General features: G+C 36.4%; 3 protein-coding genes across 3 annotated transcripts; 1 reads left to right on the forward strand and 2 right to left on the reverse strand.

The window, feature by feature from the left end:
- Positions 1 to 1,422: 1,422 nt before the first annotated feature.
- LOC103459601 (cell surface glycoprotein CD200 receptor 5-like) lies at positions 1,423 to 5,010 on the reverse strand. The gene is made up of 6 exons (XM_017308803.2): positions 4,700 to 5,010; positions 3,636 to 3,692; positions 3,053 to 3,355; positions 2,482 to 2,748; positions 2,221 to 2,305; positions 1,423 to 2,130 (listed from the first exon to the last, which is right to left on the reverse strand). Exons 1-6 carry the CDS (start codon positions 4,761 to 4,763, stop codon positions 2,115 to 2,117), a joined length of 792 nt encoding a protein of 263 aa, XP_017164292.1. The 5' UTR covers positions 4,764 to 5,010; the 3' UTR covers positions 1,423 to 2,114.
- Positions 5,011 to 5,545: 535 nt separating this feature from the next.
- Positions 5,546 to 8,024, reverse strand: LOC108166994 (cell surface glycoprotein CD200 receptor 1-like; the record flags this gene model as incomplete). The annotated part of the gene is made up of 4 exons (XM_017309254.2): positions 5,546 to 6,225; positions 6,347 to 6,433; positions 6,520 to 6,991; positions 7,694 to 8,024. Coding segments are annotated over 2 exons (624 nt in total), but the record flags the coding sequence as incomplete, so codon positions are not given.
- Positions 8,025 to 10,871: 2,847 nt separating this feature from the next.
- On the forward strand, positions 10,872 to 17,561 carry cfap91 (cilia and flagella associated protein 91). The gene is made up of 17 exons (XM_017308718.2): positions 10,872 to 11,063; positions 11,154 to 11,233; positions 12,258 to 12,406; positions 12,500 to 12,562; positions 13,142 to 13,198; positions 13,321 to 13,490; positions 13,573 to 13,750; positions 14,790 to 14,947; positions 15,031 to 15,177; positions 15,262 to 15,386; positions 15,459 to 15,575; positions 16,087 to 16,158; positions 16,282 to 16,428; positions 16,508 to 16,729; positions 16,881 to 17,029; positions 17,117 to 17,208; positions 17,325 to 17,561. The coding sequence occupies exons 1-17, from the start codon at positions 10,976 to 10,978 to the stop codon at positions 17,498 to 17,500; spliced, it is 2,190 nt and encodes a 729-aa protein (XP_017164207.2). The 5' UTR covers positions 10,872 to 10,975; the 3' UTR covers positions 17,501 to 17,561.
- Positions 17,562 to 19,120: the final 1,559 nt, after the last annotated feature.

Consider the following 19,120-nt stretch of genomic DNA (forward strand, 5'->3'; position numbering starts at 1 on the left):
AGAGTTAAACTCATTGACTGACTATACTTGTCATTGAAATGAAGAGGCTGTGGGTGAACGCACAGAAAGACACTCTTACTTTGACTAAGTTAAACTTATGCATTTTTCCTTGAAAAATTCTGAAAATATTCAGGATGATTTTTTTTCCTGACTCTTTACCACTCATTTAATTTCTGTTTCCAGTGATGAATAATTTCCTGTCACTGTTCATAATATTATAAAGCTTTGGAAAAGATGGGGGAAAAAACTGATGATTTTAAGAAATTACTGTAGTGTTACACTTTGATTGGACCTTTAAAAAGCCTTCCCAGATTTTGTTTGTATTTGTTGCTTTGTAATATGAGTCCGTGGTTGTCCTGGATGGTTTTAGTTAAAAATTACTCGAATTACTCATCTGCTGTGAATGGAAAGATTTGACCCTGCAACACTTTTAACTTGTGGCCTTATACTATCTAAATTACTTATTTCCCTTTATTATGTTTAGATAGATAGAAGTTCTTATGAACAGATTTCCAAACATAAATGAAAAAAATCAATGTGGTTCAGAACAATTCATCTTTAAAAAAAAAATGAGTTAGAAAGTCATTAGATTGGTAATGACTTTCTAATTCATTGGAAAGTTGAATCATTGTAAGATACAATTTAGGTTTCCTTAGGTTAAAAAAAGTGCAGGCCTAACTACAGGAATACCAACACCTCTGTGAAAATCCTGCTGCAAATAGTAAAACATTAGAAGAATATGAAGATGCTTTTCAATGTTACAAAACAAAATCATAAGTCTCTCGTGCTGCTTCTTCCTTTGTGTCAGTCATCTTTGCCTTCTTCATCTTTGTCATCTTTATTAGGCCTATTTTACAAATAACAGATCATCTGGCTAACCCCCTACGTTCAGCTTTGTTTCTAAATCAGCTGATTCCAGTAATAACGCAGACATGTGACAAATTGTTTCAGATAAAACAAATAAAATGCAGCACATTTATCTACAAACCATAGTATAATAATTTTTTGCCAGCAAAAACAGTTTTAAAATTAAAGCTATCGTCTACTGAAGACCGGATGAACTCAAATAAAAAAAATAAATAATAATTTTTTAAAAATCCCTGCAGCTATACTGCCCTCTTCTGGTCATTTTCATTTAACACATCCTTTTGGTTAACTGATTAAACATAATTTAATCATTTTTGCACAATAAAGTTGAGAGTGTAAAAAGGTTAGAATCATTTGTTTTAAAACAATGAGCTAGAATTATTGACCATATCATTGAATAATGAAGTTGCCATTGAGAAATTAGCTTAAAAATAATTGGGGAAAAAAAGATACTAAAAATCTCTATGCTCTAATTAAATGCTTTAATATAACACAAAAGCTAAAAATTAATTTTTAGTAGATGGACTAAGGAAAAAATAATAATAATAAAATAAAAAAATCTCATTAATTTTTGGATGACAGATTTTCCTGGCTGGAACAGGAAGAGAAACAATTTCTTGGATTACTTACTTTTTCTTGCTATTTTGTTTCAAGGATAAAAAATTATAAACTACATACAGAGTAACATTTACAAAACTGATGAGAGTTATTCACAGTTAGAGGGACACATCATTGCTTTATATACCAATTGAACAAAATATATTGCACAAGAATGTAAACAGATGAAAATATCATCATATATATTGAGACAATAAAGATTTTATTAACATCCATCTGAACTACAACGGCTGTAATTGACACAAAGAATTGCAGGGGGAGAAAGCAGCTTTGTCCTTCATCAAATAAAATATTTTTATAATTAATGTAGAAAACAGGTGAAGAGGCTGAGTCTATACTTACAGCCAAAGCTTGATGGGCATGTTTGATGCGACGAGGCTGTTATGAATGAGAACCTGTGGTATTGATGAAATCCAAAAACTCCAGTTTGGCCAATTCTGTCACCATGAACATTTGTTGCTCTCCACTGATTGTATTTTCTGTTCCACAGATCCTCTTCATATCCAGCATCATCCAACATAAATCAAAAATAATGCAGTGACCTCCTGACCCCAGTTATTTACAAACACACCTTCTGGAACAAAAATGGCTGCCATGATATGGTTCCTGGTGATGAATTGGTTTATGAATCACTGTCGACATCTCCTGCCAAAATGTTATAAAAATTGAAGAAAATGTCAACAAAAATATTTTATTGCATGTAAGTGCAGTGCAGTATTTGATTAGACCACTCACCATTTTCTTAGAGCAAAAATCAATAATCCTAAAATGATTATGATGAAAACCACAGCAATACGTATCCCCATCATTAAAGAGTAGCCTGTCAACAAAGAAAGTTTTGTAACAATATTTTCATACACATCACCACTGCATAACAACTTACAAAGAAAAAAATATCACTATAATAAATAATAATTGTCTATTGATCACTTAACACTTGTGTCAAAAGAAAACTTTATACTGTATTGTCGTTCAGTGCATCAAAACAAACTTGACCTTCTCTGAATTTTGGCATTTCAGTCTTCTCCCGCTCCCACAACTGGTGCCGGACAATGCAGGTCAAGCTTTCTCGATCAATGTCTTCAGGGACCTCCAGCTGACTCTCTACTGTTACAAATCCATCTCTGTCATTCTGCTGTGTCACAGAGTGATTTCCTGTGACACTCCAGCTGATGTTGGCAGCAGGAATCCCTCTTTCAGCTCTGCACACAGCCACCATCTTGTTGCCCCTTTGCTTTAACCAGGCAGATACAACAGGTGGAGCTGAACCAACAAATACAAGAAAGCATTAATATTGTACCTCTACAATATATTAAAAGGTTGACCACATTACAAAAATACAAATGTACTGTATTTTAGTAATTAAGAATACATTAAAAAGTAAATGGTAAAATCAGTAAGTTATCTAAAGTGACAGTAATACTGTATGTGAAAATGCTATCTGGCATATTTGAGGAGCCAGCAAAAACTATGTATGATGAGATAGTTATGACGTTGATATAGTGATAATATTAGCATAATGTCCTATATTCAAAACATACTTTTAAGAAGTTAATGAAGTTGTTACCTGTGCCACCCACTTTGATGTTATAATTTTCATTTCCTCCTGTCCAAGTTGATTCACACTTGTAAGCTCCAACATCATTGACTGAAAAGTTTGGGATGTGCAGGAATGACTGATCAGTTGAGTTTTGTATCGATTTTCCATCATTGCAGGAGTCAAAGCTTTGACCCTCATGGTTAAAGGAGATCTTACAGGTTTTGTGTTTCAGTTCAATGTTCCAGATAACAAACACTGCCTTAGTCCAATTGCTATTGCTGCAGATGAGTCTAGCATCGCTCCCAAGATTGAAGACTTCCTTTTTGTTAACTGCAAAAAATAACTGATTAGTTTTTGTGATTGCAGCAACTAAATGTTTTCTTTATTTTGACTATTCCTTTAGAAAACAAAACTTACAGATTTACTCATCTGAAAATGCTAGATTTCTCTGGAAAAAAACCCAATTCTTAACAGAACATAAATACTGTATTCAAAAATAAATTTAAAAAAGGATCAAAACACGTTTTCACATTTGTCAGTTGTTGTTTTTTTCCTAAAATGTTTTACCGAATGCAGATGAGCAAAGAAAATCATAAAAATATCAATTCACCATAAACTTTCAGAGGTGAAGTAGTTGTGTTCACAATGACATTTGAGTTGGTAGTTCCTGAGAGAGACAGAGATGCATGTTATTGAAATAAAAATGATAAATGGAATTCATATTTCTTGAATATCTTTCACTTTGTGTGACTTTGCAGCCAAAAATGCCAATACAAAACAATTGTGAATAACTGTAATATGAAAGAAAAGTGAGACAAGATTAAAAACAATTTAAAAACATGAATTTAAAATGTAGATAGGGTATTAGTATGGATTCAGCAAGTTTTACTCTGATACCTCAAAATAAAATCCAGTGCTAGAAATTGATATCAGAAGGGATAGATAACAAATAGAGCCCACTTTCATGTAATTTAATCTTAGTTTAAACACAGCTGTTCTGTGATGGTCTCATAGGCTTTTTTTTAACAAATAGCATCATGAAGATGAAGAAATAAAGCAGACTCAGGTTAAAAAAAACAAAAAAACATTTCACTTGAGTTTCAAAAATCTCACAGAGAATTGCTCAGTCCATCATGTGAAAACGCAAACAGAACAACACAACTGCAGCACAGCTGCAAATTACCATAGGAAGGTTATCTACTGAAACCGACAGAGTTGGCATGGAGAACATTAAACAGTGAAACAGCCAAGAATCATGTCGTAACTCTGGATGAGATGCAAAGATCCACAATGCAGGTTGGAGAATTTTTCAGCCAGACAGCTATTTGTTCTGGACTCCATAAATCTGGCATTACAAACAAATGTCAAGAAGAAAACCATTGTCAAAAGAAAGTCCTAAGAAGTTCAGCTCATGCAGTTTCTTTAAAATTGCGTAAGAATATGATAAAAACAATTTTTGTAGTTGCCCACATCCCTGCTTTCCCCATTTTATTCTACCTCCACTGATGTTATCTTTGCTACATTCTTTTAATGTAACATGTCTCTAAGAATGTTTTCGACAGACTGTGTTGGTAGAAAATATATGGCATGTAGATTACAAGTACAATTTGAAATGCACTGAATCCAAGAAACTAAATAATCGCATAAGTAAAAAAAAAAATTGAGATTTCAAACCTTGGGTTAGAAACCATTCCTGAGACGAAAAAAATATCACAACATAAATCCACAATTTGTGCATCTTCTTTGGTTGTCTTTAGGTTCCTTTGAGGGACTGTTGCATAGTGGTTCCCACAAGTCAAGTGTAGCCTTTTAACTACCACATGCACTTCCTGTGTTGTCACGTCACTCATCATATACCCACACAGGATGAATCTTATGTCTGAAAACAGTAGTTTCATTTCCAGCTTATTGCATTATCTTCTTTTACAGCAGTGTGACAACTGACAATAAAATAAAACAAGGAAGCTACCTCACTTTAAATCTCATCTTCCACCTGAGAGTCTTGAAGACATCGTTGACTTTATATATATATATATATATATATATATATATATATATATATATATATATATATATATATATATATATGTGTGTGTGTGCGTGTGTGTGTGTGTGTGTGTACTGCACCAGAGAAGAGAAAGTAGGGTAAGTTAACTCAGATTTTCCTGTTCACTACCCTGTATTCTTTTCTACATAATGTGTGTTGATGAATAGTCTGTGTCTGCTTAGTATCGAGTGCAACTTCTCAAATGTATATGAACCACAAAAAATTAACCACAACAGCTATGTCTCATTTTTTCTGACAAAACAAGGAATGAATGACCAAAATGCAAAGTGCTATGTTTGGGGAAAACCCAACACAGCACATCACCAAAAGTAATTCTTAGCAGCTTTCAAGACAGGTGGCAAATACTTATATGCTTGTGTTAAAAATCCTACAAAATTATTGTGAAAAATAAATTTCTCTGTAATCCACGTCAGCAAATCTGAGTTTTCTTAGTTGGTATGATAAAGAGGAAGCAAAACAAAAATCCCAAGAATCAAGATCAAAGTTTAAAAAACTTTAATGAAGAAAATTGTGCAGTAAAACGCTCAAACAAACAAATCCCTCTGCTCAGTAGAGCCACAGATGTGTTTTACAGATGTAGACAAAAATCAAACAGCTCAGAATGCTTTCAGTCGACAAGTAAAGAAATTAAAAAATTAAAAAGTTCTACAGCAAATGTGTTATTTCCTCACCAGCCTCTATCAGATAACTGATTAGTGTCAGCTGACCCCCGACCTTGTAGATTTTGGTTTATGAGTGTTTGAAAAATTTTCTAAAACCATGTATTTTTCAGAGTGTTTGCTCACAGAGTCCTTGTTTCAGCTAATGCAGGGAAATTCTAAGAACCTGGACTCTGATTTGCAACATATCTTCACTTTAATGTAGTCCAGTATTATATTTTCATTCTCACTTTATGAATCTCACTATGCAATCATTGCTCAGTTCTTTGGTGGGACAAATTTTGTATGCGTGGGAAATTAAGCAGAAGATACACATAAAAGGAAAAAAAAACAGTACTTTACAAAAAACATGTAGTGCTTGGGGTCAGGGAAGATTGACTTTCCATCTGATGATTGTTCCAAGATTTTTAATAAAAACACCAATGATTAGCATCATCAGTCTTTCTCCCATTCTGGTTGTTGTCCAGGTCCAGCTGACAAAAAAACGAAAGTAAGAAACACAAAGACAAAAATTAAAATATTATTCCATAGGCCCTGGCTGAAGTTGGACAACATAAATTTCTGCTTGTTTTGTAAGGTAATTCCCTAAATTACCTCAAATTAACTTTCATGTCTTGTTAAAGCAGAAAACAGCCTACCGCCGGTATTTTGGGTTGTGAAGTGTTATGTGGAGAACAGCGGCTGGTAGAGAAAGAAAGAGACCATAAATGAGAACACGTTTTATTTTAGATACTGGGTAAGGAAAGATAATTTAATAAATCGCTTACCATTTCTTTAGTGCTAAAAGAAAGACTCCTGCTAAAGTTAAGATGATCACCAAAATGACACGTATCCACAAAAGAGGAGAATTTGCTGTAGGAGACACAAAGAATAATTAACACTGACTATGTTAATGACAATGAAAGTTCTAACTAAGAAATACAGAAATGTAGGTAAACAGTTCACTTCATTCTGGAAATCTCTGACCTTTTCTGAATTTCGGTACCAGAATCTTTTTCTGATCCCAGAAAAGGTGCTGGACAATGCAGGTCAGTTCTTCTGGACCAACGTCTTCCAGGAGCTCCAGATGACTCTCTACTGTTACAAATCCATCTGGGTCCAGCTGAGTTTTCACTGCGGGCTCTGAGCTGCCTCCATAACTCCAACTTAAGTTGGCAACTGGTGTTCCTCTTTCAGCTCTGCACAGCGCCAGTATTTTGTTCCCCTTCCGCTCCAACCAGGCAGATAAAACAGGAGGAGCTGAACCAAGGAAGACAAAAACATAATTAAGTAAAACCTAATGCATCAATTAAAAAAAACTTTCAATGCCAACATTTTTGGACTGTTCTTTCTGAGGTCAGTAAATCATGCAAACATTCTCCTATTGCAGAAGGTAAAAAGTCAACATTGTGTATCTACATGTTTTTGTCTGTGTTAACGTTCTTCATGGTTCTTCTCTTGAAAACTGATTTAACTAAAAAAGTAATTAACCCTTTTATGCATAGTGGTCACTACAGTGGACAGCTATCTACAAGCCATTTTCTTGTGCTTGTTGTTGATTTTTATGTTTTAAATGCACACAGACCACTGAAGTGGACACTAATGCCTCATAAATACATTATCAACTACTGGCCATCAGCTGCAAATGCAAGAAATTATTTTTGTTAAATCCAATATGGCCGACAGACAAAAAAGCATCCCTTCTTCTACTGTAGATGACTCTTCCAGGTAAAAAGAATATTGTGCCATCAGATAACCCCTAAAGAACAATGCTACTGATGTATTTTTCAAATAACAACTGTATTTGGAGAAAATTATAATTGATCACCCAATTTTTGCATTTTTTTTCCTACCTTTTTTATGCCTTAAGAAAATCAAAAAACATTTTTTTTATCCTGACACAAAGGATCATAATTCATGCATGAAAGGGTTAAAAGTCACTTCTCACCCTAAATGACCTACCTGTCACAGCCACTTTGATGTTGTAGTTTTCATTTCCTCCATTGTAAACCGACTCACACTTGTAGAGTCCAACATCATCAGCTGAAAGGTTTGGGACGTGCAGATACAACTGACCCGTGGAAGTCTTCTGGAGAGATTTTCCATCTTTGCAAGAGTCAATACCTGAGTCGTCATTTACAAAGGAGATCTTACAGTTTTTGGTTTTCAAGTGAATCTCCCAGATTATAAATACGATGTCAGCCCTCGTCTTGTTAGTGCAGGTCAGGTTAATGTTGGTCCCAAGATTGAAAGCAACTTCTTTGTTGACTGAGGGAAAAAAATGTTGGTAATTAAATGGTTAATCAATTGCTTAATATTATAATTTAAATACATTTATTAAACATAAGTTACTCATGCATAAACAAACGCACAAACCATCGTGCTGGGAGAAAGCAAAATAACAGCGAATCCATGCATGCTCTGGAGAGACCCATGAACCTATCCACAGAAAGAATCCCATCATTGCTGGATAAAAGACATAAATTGGTCTTTACCAGCATTTCTGGGTCACATGTCTGAATGTTGTGTTCATATAAAAATCACAATTCCCAGTTTTTCGTTGACACATTTTCCATTGTAAATAGATTTTTTTAAGCTTATCTTCTTGCAGTCACCTCACAACCTGAAAATTCAACTTTATATATGTGTGTGTGTGCGTGTGCGTGTGTGTGGTGTCTGACCATTTCTATTTCTTTAAGACCACAGTGTGAACCTCTATGGGCTATTTCCAGCATGAACTATATCAGACCATCTCAAACTGACTTCTTGAACTTCGTCGTGAGTTTATTGTTCTCCAGTTGCCTCCACAGTCACTAGATCTCAGTACGAGAAGATTCTTGACACAACAGCTCCATGTCTATTTAAATAAAAATGTATTAATTGATAACATTCCTAATGTTGAATAAAAGTGCAATGCATTCTCTCAACCCGGAAATGTAATGTGGAATATAAGATGCAAAGAACACTGTGTGGACTGTGTTGTTGATTTTTTTAAAAGAAATATAATAGCAGACTTTTTTTAATTTTTTTATTTTTTTTACCAAATTATGAAATAATGAAGTTCTACAACTATGTCAGAATTAAATACAGGTGCATCTAAAGGATTCCAAGTAATATTAAAATGTTTCATTTCAATAGCTCAAGTTAATTGTAACATGGCATTTCTATTAATAACAAACAGACTGATATTTCAAGCCTTTGTTTCTTTTAATTATGGTGAGTTTCTGCTTATGCAGAGCTAATGAAAACATAAATGATTATAAAATTGCATCAGACCGTTAAAAACAACGGTCTGATGTTGTTTTTAACATCAGACCGTAATTAAGAACATTACGGTTCTTAATACCGTAATGTGGGCTTAACAAAAACAACCTGCCTAAAGGTTATTTTCTACAGGTACTTTTATACAAATGAGCTTCATCGGAGTGCAAATTCTGATTTCCTGAAATGGATCCGTTCAAGACCATGAAACATTACAGTCACAAGTTTAAGGTGTCAATAATCCAAACCTGCATCTTGAGTCCATGCTTCAAACATGGAGATGACCACAGTATAAATCCATGTCCTGTACACCCTCTTTGTTCGCATTTTTTGTGTAGCTTTGTCTTAGGTATGCTTGTCAAACCTAAAAACTTTAAAGATAGTCTCTAAATAGCCACATAACACCAAGCTGCTTGCATTTCCTGAGCTTTGAAGCCACCGGGTGCACTCCCACACAGGATGACGTGTCACGGCTGAAGATATGACCTTCCATTTTCCAGAAATATGCAAGAACACATTAGGCTAGCCAGTGTTGTCAAGTTTTTTTTCTTAAATTACTAATATAATTGATTTTTTAAAATAATTATTTTACATCAACATTTGAAAACCTTTGTAAGAAGTTTTTGAGTCAGTAAGGCCCAGTGTATTAATCATTTATAGAAAAGGTTGCCAAAATCTATAAATGTAGATGAGGAAGAAGTGAGTTAGTGTTTGCAACCCCAACCTCTTTACAGTGGTTTCCTATATCATGTAAAGCTGAGTGTCAGATGTGTTGTTTTTTTTAAACTTTCCATCAAGTGAACTTGTTCTGAATTTACCAGATGGTAGACACTGTAAAGCCCACAAGTGTTAAAAAAGATTTAAAGTACTCTATATTTACATATATTATAATTTCTCTTGATGTCACCTGTAAGAATGTTACTTCACAATTTTGGATGTTTGTTCCCATCAGGACCTGTTGCACTTTCAGTTCAGTGAATTAATTGTCTTTATTCTAGAGTGCAAAAAATGCAATATTAAGAGGATTAATATTAAAATGTTATTCTAATCTATCTGGATGACTGGATTCAACTGAATTGTCTTTGCAAAGTGTCTCAAGAGGTCATTTGTGAATCAGGATTATTTCAATAAAACCCTGATTCACTGTTAAAGTAGAGGCTTAGGGTCACAAATTAAAGACATGCACTTCAACAGCAGGAACCCATATGCAAACAGCGATTCAGTCACCCCTTCATGGTGATTTATGGCGATTTAGTCACCCCTTATACAGGTGAAGGGGAACTAAAAGAATGTGGCAATTAATGTCAACTTTATAATTTATTTATTTATTTATTTATTTATTTATTTATTTATTTATTTATTTATTTTGCGTAGTAAATTTCTTAATCAGGGGCTTGAGTTCCAATTTGTACTACAAACAAGCAAGGTGGTATTACAGTAAAAAAAAAATTCCTTGAATTCTTGAACGAAAAAGTTATTATAAAACGCATGGTTAAAATCTATGCTTCTTCATTTGTATTGGGTTTCTTTCTAATTATCATGAGGATAAATGTCATGTTATGTTATGTTATGTTATGTTATGTTATGTTATGTTATGTTATGTTATGTTATGTTATGTTATGTTATGTTATGTTATGTTATGATGTTTTGTAACACAACAATAAAGATTTTTCCTGTTTAGTTTAATCCAAGTAATTTTTATTGCCTATTTAGTTATTTTGATTTAAAGCACTATATATGATATAAGATATGACCTTCCATATCCCCTTCCATGAAGGGGATAATGTTGGTGAACTAAGCCAAATGAGTTGGATCCCAGAAAATAAACGCATTTCCCATCAGAACACTGGGGGCTCCTCCCCTTTCCTGACGTTCAGTTTGTCGTCTCCATGGTTACAGCGCTGAATGTTGTCTACTCACGGGATAGTTTCAACATCGCTGCAAGCACACGAACTGTGTTGAGGCAAATTTCGCACTAACAAAATGAGCTGTTCTGTCACCCAAACTATTAATGATAACAAAGATCATTTTAAAGCTGCTCCACCTGGGCGGCCATCTGACGGCTCACATGGTGAGTAAATGTAGCTAGAAGAACGGTAACGTTTGGTAGATATCACGCCTGCAGTAAGCTTTTTAACAGTCATTGAACCTTTTGTGACAGATCCAGTTGGCACCGTGCCAACAGAGCCGGACCGCCACAGGAGGCCCAGAGTTAGGGCTTATACGACAAGGGAACGATTTGTAAGTTGATACCACACAAATGTATCAGTTCAGATAACAACAGATGCTACTGGAAGCAAATGGGTGGATGTAGGACCGACTTCTATTATATTTTAGTTTATTTATTACCTTGATTGGTTATTTACAATCATGCAGACAGTTTTTAATATCGATTAGATTGGTGTCTGATACAATTTTTCGATGTGATGCTTTCTGAATCTTGTGCTGTAGACTAAATGACAGTAAAAGGCTTTTGACCTTTTTTTTTTATTATTTAAATCTTGGAGACAATTTAGTATCCAAGATTTTGAGAAGCATACAAAGCCATTCAATAAATTAGAATCTTGAAAATGTCATTTATTTCATTGACTCAACTCACTAAGTGAAACACAAACTTAATTGATTAATGTGTTAAAAGCTATATTTTTGTTACTGATAATCTTACAGTTAATGGAAGCACAACATTTAGAATTAGTGCAAAATAAAACATCTTACAGCATTGCAAATAGGTTTTCCTATGAAATAAAAGAGGGAAAAAGGAAATGAAACCAGCAGTGATCGATGAAAATCTAGGATCTTACTTAGTGAATAAAAATTAAACTGCACAGAGAACACCCCACAAGAAATAGCTGAGAAGGTCAACGCAGCTGAACAAACTGATAAGGCAAGACCTTAATGACAATAGTAAATAGCCCTAAGTGAAAAAAATACAAATGTAAGTGAAAATCAAAATGCAACACCCATAGGTGTAGGAAGCGGGGGGGCCGGGGGGGACATGTCCCCCCCAATATTGGAGACAGTCACATTCGTCCCCCCCAATAATTTCACAGCAGTTGCGAAGAATTTTTAAATCATCCACTCGTATGCTTTTATTTTGAAGGCGCACAACATTGCGATCTGTCAGGTTTCTGATATGCGTCCTCCCCAATGACAGACTCGTTCCTACGCCCTTGGCAACACCGGTGGTTAATGAGACCCTAATGTAACTGGTGGCTGGGATGTTTCAAAATGCAGATCCTGATATTTTTCTTTCTATCTCACTCAGAGAAAACTTAATGAGTTTAACAGTATGTTTCGCGGCGAGCCATTGCTCACCTTCATAACGGAGCCAGCAGAGCCAAAGCCATCCCACTCTGATTTCCCCTGGCAAGTACAAGCTGAGCGGCGCAGGGAGACGTTGCGGCAACTGGCTGGGTGAGTAAAGTCAGCAGTTCCGCTCTGAATCGCCGCAGTTTAACCATGCTTTTTCTGAGTCCTAGTTGTGATTCGGAGTTTTCTCTTTGACAGGATTAAGCCGAATCCTCAAACTTTTCTTGTGACTGGAGCCGACTACTGGAAATACTATAAACGGTTTGGTTTGCCACCATACATTTTAATGTTTTGATTTATATATTTAACTTGCACTAAGACATTAAAAAAATAAAGACAGAAGCACTAATTGGACTTTTCCTCACTGGTACTATCGTCCGTATGTCTTGAGGTCAGACATACGGAATTCCAGTAGGAATTCCACTGCTAATGGGTGCATATTTTGATCTATCATAATAACATATATAAGGAAAAACAATTGTCCCATCTATCAAGAAAACAATTGACCAGTTTTCTTGATAGATGGGACTTAGATTTGAGTCCAGTGAAAAATGAAGTTTATATAATTACCTCACCCTGCTAGTTTAAGCATCAGTCTTTACATGAATCATCTCTATCCGATTCTTACAAAACTGTAAAAAGAAAAGTGCATCAAAGAATCTGCTTTTGGTTGATGTGGTTATAGGTCTTAGTTTTAATGCATTTAGTCAATGTTTAGTTGCAGATCTGCCAATCATAGATTAAGGCCGATCAAAGAAAGATAGTTGCATCAGTCTCTGACAGTGAATGCTTCTGTAAACACTGATATGATGTATAATACGTTTTTTTTCTCTCATCTAGGCCTTTGATTCCATTTGAACAAAAGTTCCCAACAGATGTTGTCTTTGAATTTGCAGAGTAAGTTGCCCAAGTTGCTTGAGCTAGATTGTTTTTTTTTTTTTTTGGTTCCATCTGTGTTAGTGGCTTGTTTTTGTTTTAGCAGTAAGCATGCTCTCTTTTTGATTGAAAAATCACTGCAGGGAAAATTTTATAACCACTGCTAAGGAGAAACTGCCCGCTAATCGCTCTCTGGGGGTTCAGACGGACTTCAGAGAAAGCGAAACCCAGACTGACCCATTCAGTCCTGAGTATGTGGTGGAGCGTGGGATGACACCCACAGAGCTCCTGCAGCTGGCAACATTGACTTGGGGTATTAGATCAACTGACACTCTCCTAACGCAGCAGATTTTCATTCTCAGAGCCGAACAGTGCAGCTTACCTCTGCCTTGTAGGTCATGGCTTGCCAGCAGGCCTTGCTGAGGTGGAAATGATAGAGCGAGCACGTGAAAAGCGAATTTGGGAGGCCACCCTGCCTCCTCGACAGGACCTGAGCCAGATCGACAAGAGGAGGCACATGATGGAGGAAATGGAAGCCAAGGAGTGGGCTTTCAGGGAAAGCGAGATCGAGAAGTGAGTTGCTGTTTTCTTCAAACACGTTTTTGTTTTTTCACCTGACAATATGAACAATAAGCAGGAGTTCCAACGTGAGGTGTTATTTTTGTTTCTCTTTTTTTAACTAAAAAATTTGTATTTCAAAAATATATATTAAAACCTACAAACTGATGTGTCCCTAAAAGATAGATGGACATATTTCACAGGTAATTCCTACTAATCAGTTGTCAGAAAGCGTGTACGCCCTCTTACCAGTTTGTGAAGTTATGTAGTCCGGACAGCTACTCTATGGAAACACAACAAACTTCTCATCTGTTGTTATTCATACTACAAACATGACGCCAAAATGGGAAAGCACTAAAAAGAAAAACTACACTCCATGATTTAATAGCACTTTAGAATCACCAAATGGCTTTAAGTGGTTTCTAATTATAAATAATCTTTCTCATTGTGGAATAATGAATTCCAGAAATCTTTAGAAGTTACCATATGGCCCTTTCCAGATAGTCAGACAGACTTACTTCTCTGAACATATTGCTGATGTCTTTCTGTCTTGGCTATGTGTTAGCACACACCTGTCCGTTCCTCACGATCAAAGGGTCAAACCTGCCTTCATAGAGGTGGATAGCAGAGAATGATTAGTTCATGAAATGCGGTCAATTAGCACCACCTGGCTGCTACTTCCACTCAAATATGAAAGTAGAAAATGTGTACTTTGTAATTAATTATTCATTATTATTATTATTATTATTATTATTATTTACGTATGTTATACCAACTTGCCATTCTTTTTTTGTGGAATTTGTTGTGTTTTGTTTCTTGAGTCTGCATTTCAGAACTAGGTCTGTTTAGGTTCGCATGCAGAAAAAGTCTGAGTTTAAAAGAGGATGTACTTTCTTTTTCTATTAAAAGTTTAGTTATCTGAAGTGACTTTCCCAACTCAGGATTCTTTCAGGCATGTTTTTGATGCTCTCTAGTTTTCAGAAATAAAAAAAGCTCCCAAAGCTCTTTGTATTTCATGTAAAACCAAACCCAGAGTTATTTCTTTGCTGAGCAGAGTGCAGGTGACGCGCCTTGCTGTGCTGGAGGAGCTGCTGAGGCAGAGAGATGAAGCTCAGAAGGATGTTGCATATGACCGACTAACCCAATTGTACGCTAAGCACCTGAAGGACAGGGAGCTCAAGCTCAAGAAAAACCACCACAAATACACGAGATGTAAGACATCCCATAGTGTTGATGAGATCTACGCATTAATGAAGGCTTTTCCTCTTTCTTCACACTCACTCTTATGTCTGCAGCTCTTAGAAGACTGGAAACTAAGAGGAAGAATGTGGAGGGAAAACTGCAGCGACAGGATGTCGTTGCTGATTTTCTGACTCACAATGACAAGTTCCCTTATGGCAATATGAAAATGTTCAACAGTGACTACATAAACACATATGAAGGTCTGATTAAGAATCTTAGCAAATGATACTGCAGACCCACAGAACTGGTATAATGTTACAGTATTTTCATTTGATCATACACAGGCTTAAAAGAGCTAGAGACAGGACTAAAGGTGTCACTGGAACAAGTGACGATAAAATGGAGAGACATTAAGAGCCGAAAGAAGTCTCCCGCACAAATAGCAGTACAGCTACTGGAGGATTACAAGGTAAAAATAAAGCTTAGTGAGCGCATCATCTAGCATCTGCTTCCATACTCATTACAGATTGTGGTTAAACAGGCCGTCAGGGACGAGGAGGGCAGGGAGATTGTAGTGAAGGACCAACGTTTTCCGTTTCGAAAAGAGAAGCCACTTCCTATTCCTCCTCCCACTCCCGCAGTGGAAGGCCCCTCAGAGGTCAGTTAATCACTGTTTGTAATCACTTTTTTTTTTTTACTTGTCAATTAAGAAATTGCAAAAGTCTTCCAAAAATCTTCAACAATGTGTCGCAACACATTAAAGTTTGTGTTGCGACCACAAACTTTAATGTTTGTCATTGGGGTTTTGTGTGAGAGACCAACAACAAGTGCTGCCAAACTGGGAGTGGAAGTAAAACGATTTGTGACATTTTTGGGGGACATTTTAATTCGAGTGTGCATATTGGTTCATCCCTCTTTATTCTAGTGCTCCTACATTAATAAGTCCAGTCTAAGCAAGTGCTTTCAAAAGTCACCCAGTTGTTAAAAAAACAAAACCTTGACCAACCTATTTAATAGCCTCATTAAACCGTACAGGGAAAATCAGCAAACGTTTGAAAGAAGATGATCAGTTAGATGAGACAAAAATGTAACTTTTTCACCTACATGTGACACAAGTAAAACTGTAATAGAAATTGTACTTGTGAACTGACTCGTCCCTCTTCATCAAGGAGGATGAGAACACAGAGATTGCCGTCATCTTTTTGCAGAAGCTACTCAGGGGAAGAAGTATCCAGTTTGAGGTCGGTATGATGAGCTGGCATCATGGCTTGTGATTTTCAAAGTTCCTCTAGAAACATTTGCATGCGTTTTAGTATACAAAGCATGCAATGCATCCATCTTCTTCAATTTGTGACATCATCTAGATCTTCAAGGGCAAAGAAAACCAGCGGGAGCTCATCAGGGAACTTAGGAAAGTTCACGCTCTGCAGGCTAGGGAGCAGGAGCTGCTGAAAGCAGAAAAAGACCGCATCCTGGCGCTGCAGAAACACAGAGATCAACAGATGGAGCAGGTGAAGCTCATTGCAACCGGTCATAAGCGAGAACAAGCTCAGCAATGATCCTGTCGCACCTGGTCTTTCTCCTCCGTAGGCCGCGACGAGGGAAGCGCGTCAGGCCGCGGTGATCGGTGTGGACCTCGCGCAGGTGTTCTTCATCTTGTCCCAGGAGCTGATTCATCTGCAGGAGGAGCGCAGGATCCACGCTCTCATGCTCCTGGCTGAGAGAGAGCGCCGTCGAAGGGAGGCGGAGGAGAGCGGGAGGCGTCAGGTGGAGGAGCGCAGGCGACAAGAACGAGACGAGATCTTCAGAGAAGTGAGTACCGTCTTGTGTGACCTTATAAGAAAAGACACTATGCTGAGGTCTTGATTGGTTGTTTCTTTCCTTCTGAAATATGTAATAAAACAGCGTTGAACATCTCTACAGCTTTATATTCACCTAACACATGAAAACTTTGATGTGTCAGATTGTGCAGGTTCACCAGGAAAGTGTGGATATGTATTTAGAGGACATGATTTTGAGAAATGTGGATTATTTGGCCGAACAGCAAGCCAGAGATGAGATCCACAAGAAGGCACAGCAGCTCAATGAAATTGCTTACGCCATGGAGGAAAGGTAAACCATAACTTAGTGTGTCTGTTCAAACTTTTAATTCAGAAATTATAACCAAAAAGTAATAAAACGTGTATATATTTTCTGTAGCATGGACAAATGTCAGCCAGAGGAGATTGTGTCAGAGCTGGTGTACAGCTTCCTTATCCCCGAGATTGAGAAGATGAGAGTCAGGCGAAGAGGTTCGTGTTCACACATTTGGATGGTAGAAATAATTAAAAAAAGAAACTATGATGTGAAAATGTCAGGTAACTTTTTTTTTTTCCTTGTTTGCTGAACGTTCACGTTGTTCTTCAAGTTCAATTGAAGCAGCTGAGACACTTGGAGGCAGCTCGGAGGATCATTCATGGGTTTGAAGTCCCTACGGAGATCCATTCACCCGAAACTCCACAGGAGAGCGCCGCTGATGTAAGCACGTCTGGGCCGGCTGAGGAAGAGACGACGAGCCAAAAGAGCCAAGAGAGCCAAGAGTAGCAGAGTAAACAGCACAGCAGTCATAATCGTAGCAAAGAAAGGAGTAAAGGTTCAAATTTAACTTGTGGAGCTTTAATATCTGATGCTAAACTTATTTTCAAGGTTTGTCTGTCAGTCTAATAGAACACATTCTAGATTTTATTGGGAAAATAAGTCACGTAGAGAATCATTTGATCTAGAGTGATCAATATGGAGCACAAACTTAATACTAAGTTTAATGAAAACATGATTTTCAGCCCAAGTTTTGACGGAAACCTTGACTAAAAGGGCTGATGGAAAATACTTACAAGTTTGAAGTTTTTGTGTGTTTGTCCACCTTAGCAATTAGTAGCATGTTGGAAATTAATATTTGTTTGAGTCTGCATTACTGAGTGAAACCTGGATTTAATTTTTGTTGTTTGTATCTTTCAAATTTTCCCTCCTGCAGAAATCTAGTGATCTTAGGAACAATTTCCCTTTTCTGGGTTTAAGCACCGATGATTTGTACAAATCATATTTTAAGCCACTTTAAGTTCAGGTCCAAATAATGATTTATGTTAAACTTACTGTAACTACAGATTATTCTGACAATATAATTGATGCTGGAGAACCAATACCACCAACACCAGATAAATGACATTGATTGAAGTGGCCACTTATGCAAAAAGACAATGCACACGAAATCTTTTGTTTGCTGCAGATAAAGCTTTTGTGCGACTCAGTGATGGGAGCTCTGATAGCTTCTTTTTAAAAAGTAGTTGCCATGTGGTTATTGGGTAACGACAGATTTATGTAATGTAACTGAATCAGCTGTGAAAAATAGCGCTCAATGTCTACGGTGTAATAAGTAAACAGAGAACTGAGGATTTCATCAGTTTCCCAGATACGGTTGATCAGGCCACCTTCCAGGTGTGTGAGAACATATACAGATATTCTTCCCCAGGTTTTCAAAGCATCTCCTCTTTTCTGCCGTCATCCACATCATCAGTATGTTCTGGCCTTCGTTACATCAATCTGAGACTTTATATTGTAGCACTAATTAAACATTGGATTATTGTGGATTAAGTTATACTAGATTATTCTGGTCTTGGACTAAACCCAACCTTTGTGAAGTAACTGTGTCTCCGATCTGGAGTTTGGGGTTTTAGCCACTAGAGGGCAGAATGTTTTCAGTCTGAGGTCAAAGTGGAAGAGATTGAACCGGGGAGAGAGAAACTTTTCAGATTCCGCCCTAAGAGGGAATAAAAAGTACGTTAAATATTAGAATTGACACTATTTATCAAACCAGAAAATGTTTTTGTTTGTTTATTTATTTAAATATGTTTGCATGTTCAAAAGAAGCATTTTGCTTTATACAGAAATTCAATAAAGCATTTGATGCAATTAATTTTTTTTTACGGTTGCTGATGAATATGTACGGCATAAGTATACCGATAAAGAAATAATTTGCAGAAATCCTATATCTACATATACAACTATTCAATAAATTACAGTGTAACAGTTATTCATCTCTTTTCTGAATTTATTCATCTTCTACGTTTTTCCCCACTAAAACTAAACATTTGTAACACTTAAAAAAACAACAACAAAAAAACACCAATTCAGAATTCAAATTTTAATTTGAATTCAAATTTAGAATAT

Source organism: Poecilia reticulata, chromosome 2 (assembly GCF_904066995.2).
Source record: "Poecilia reticulata chromosome 2, P_reticulata-male-v2, whole genome shotgun sequence".
Lineage (NCBI taxonomy): Eukaryota > Metazoa > Chordata > Actinopteri > Cyprinodontiformes > Poeciliidae > Poecilia > Poecilia reticulata.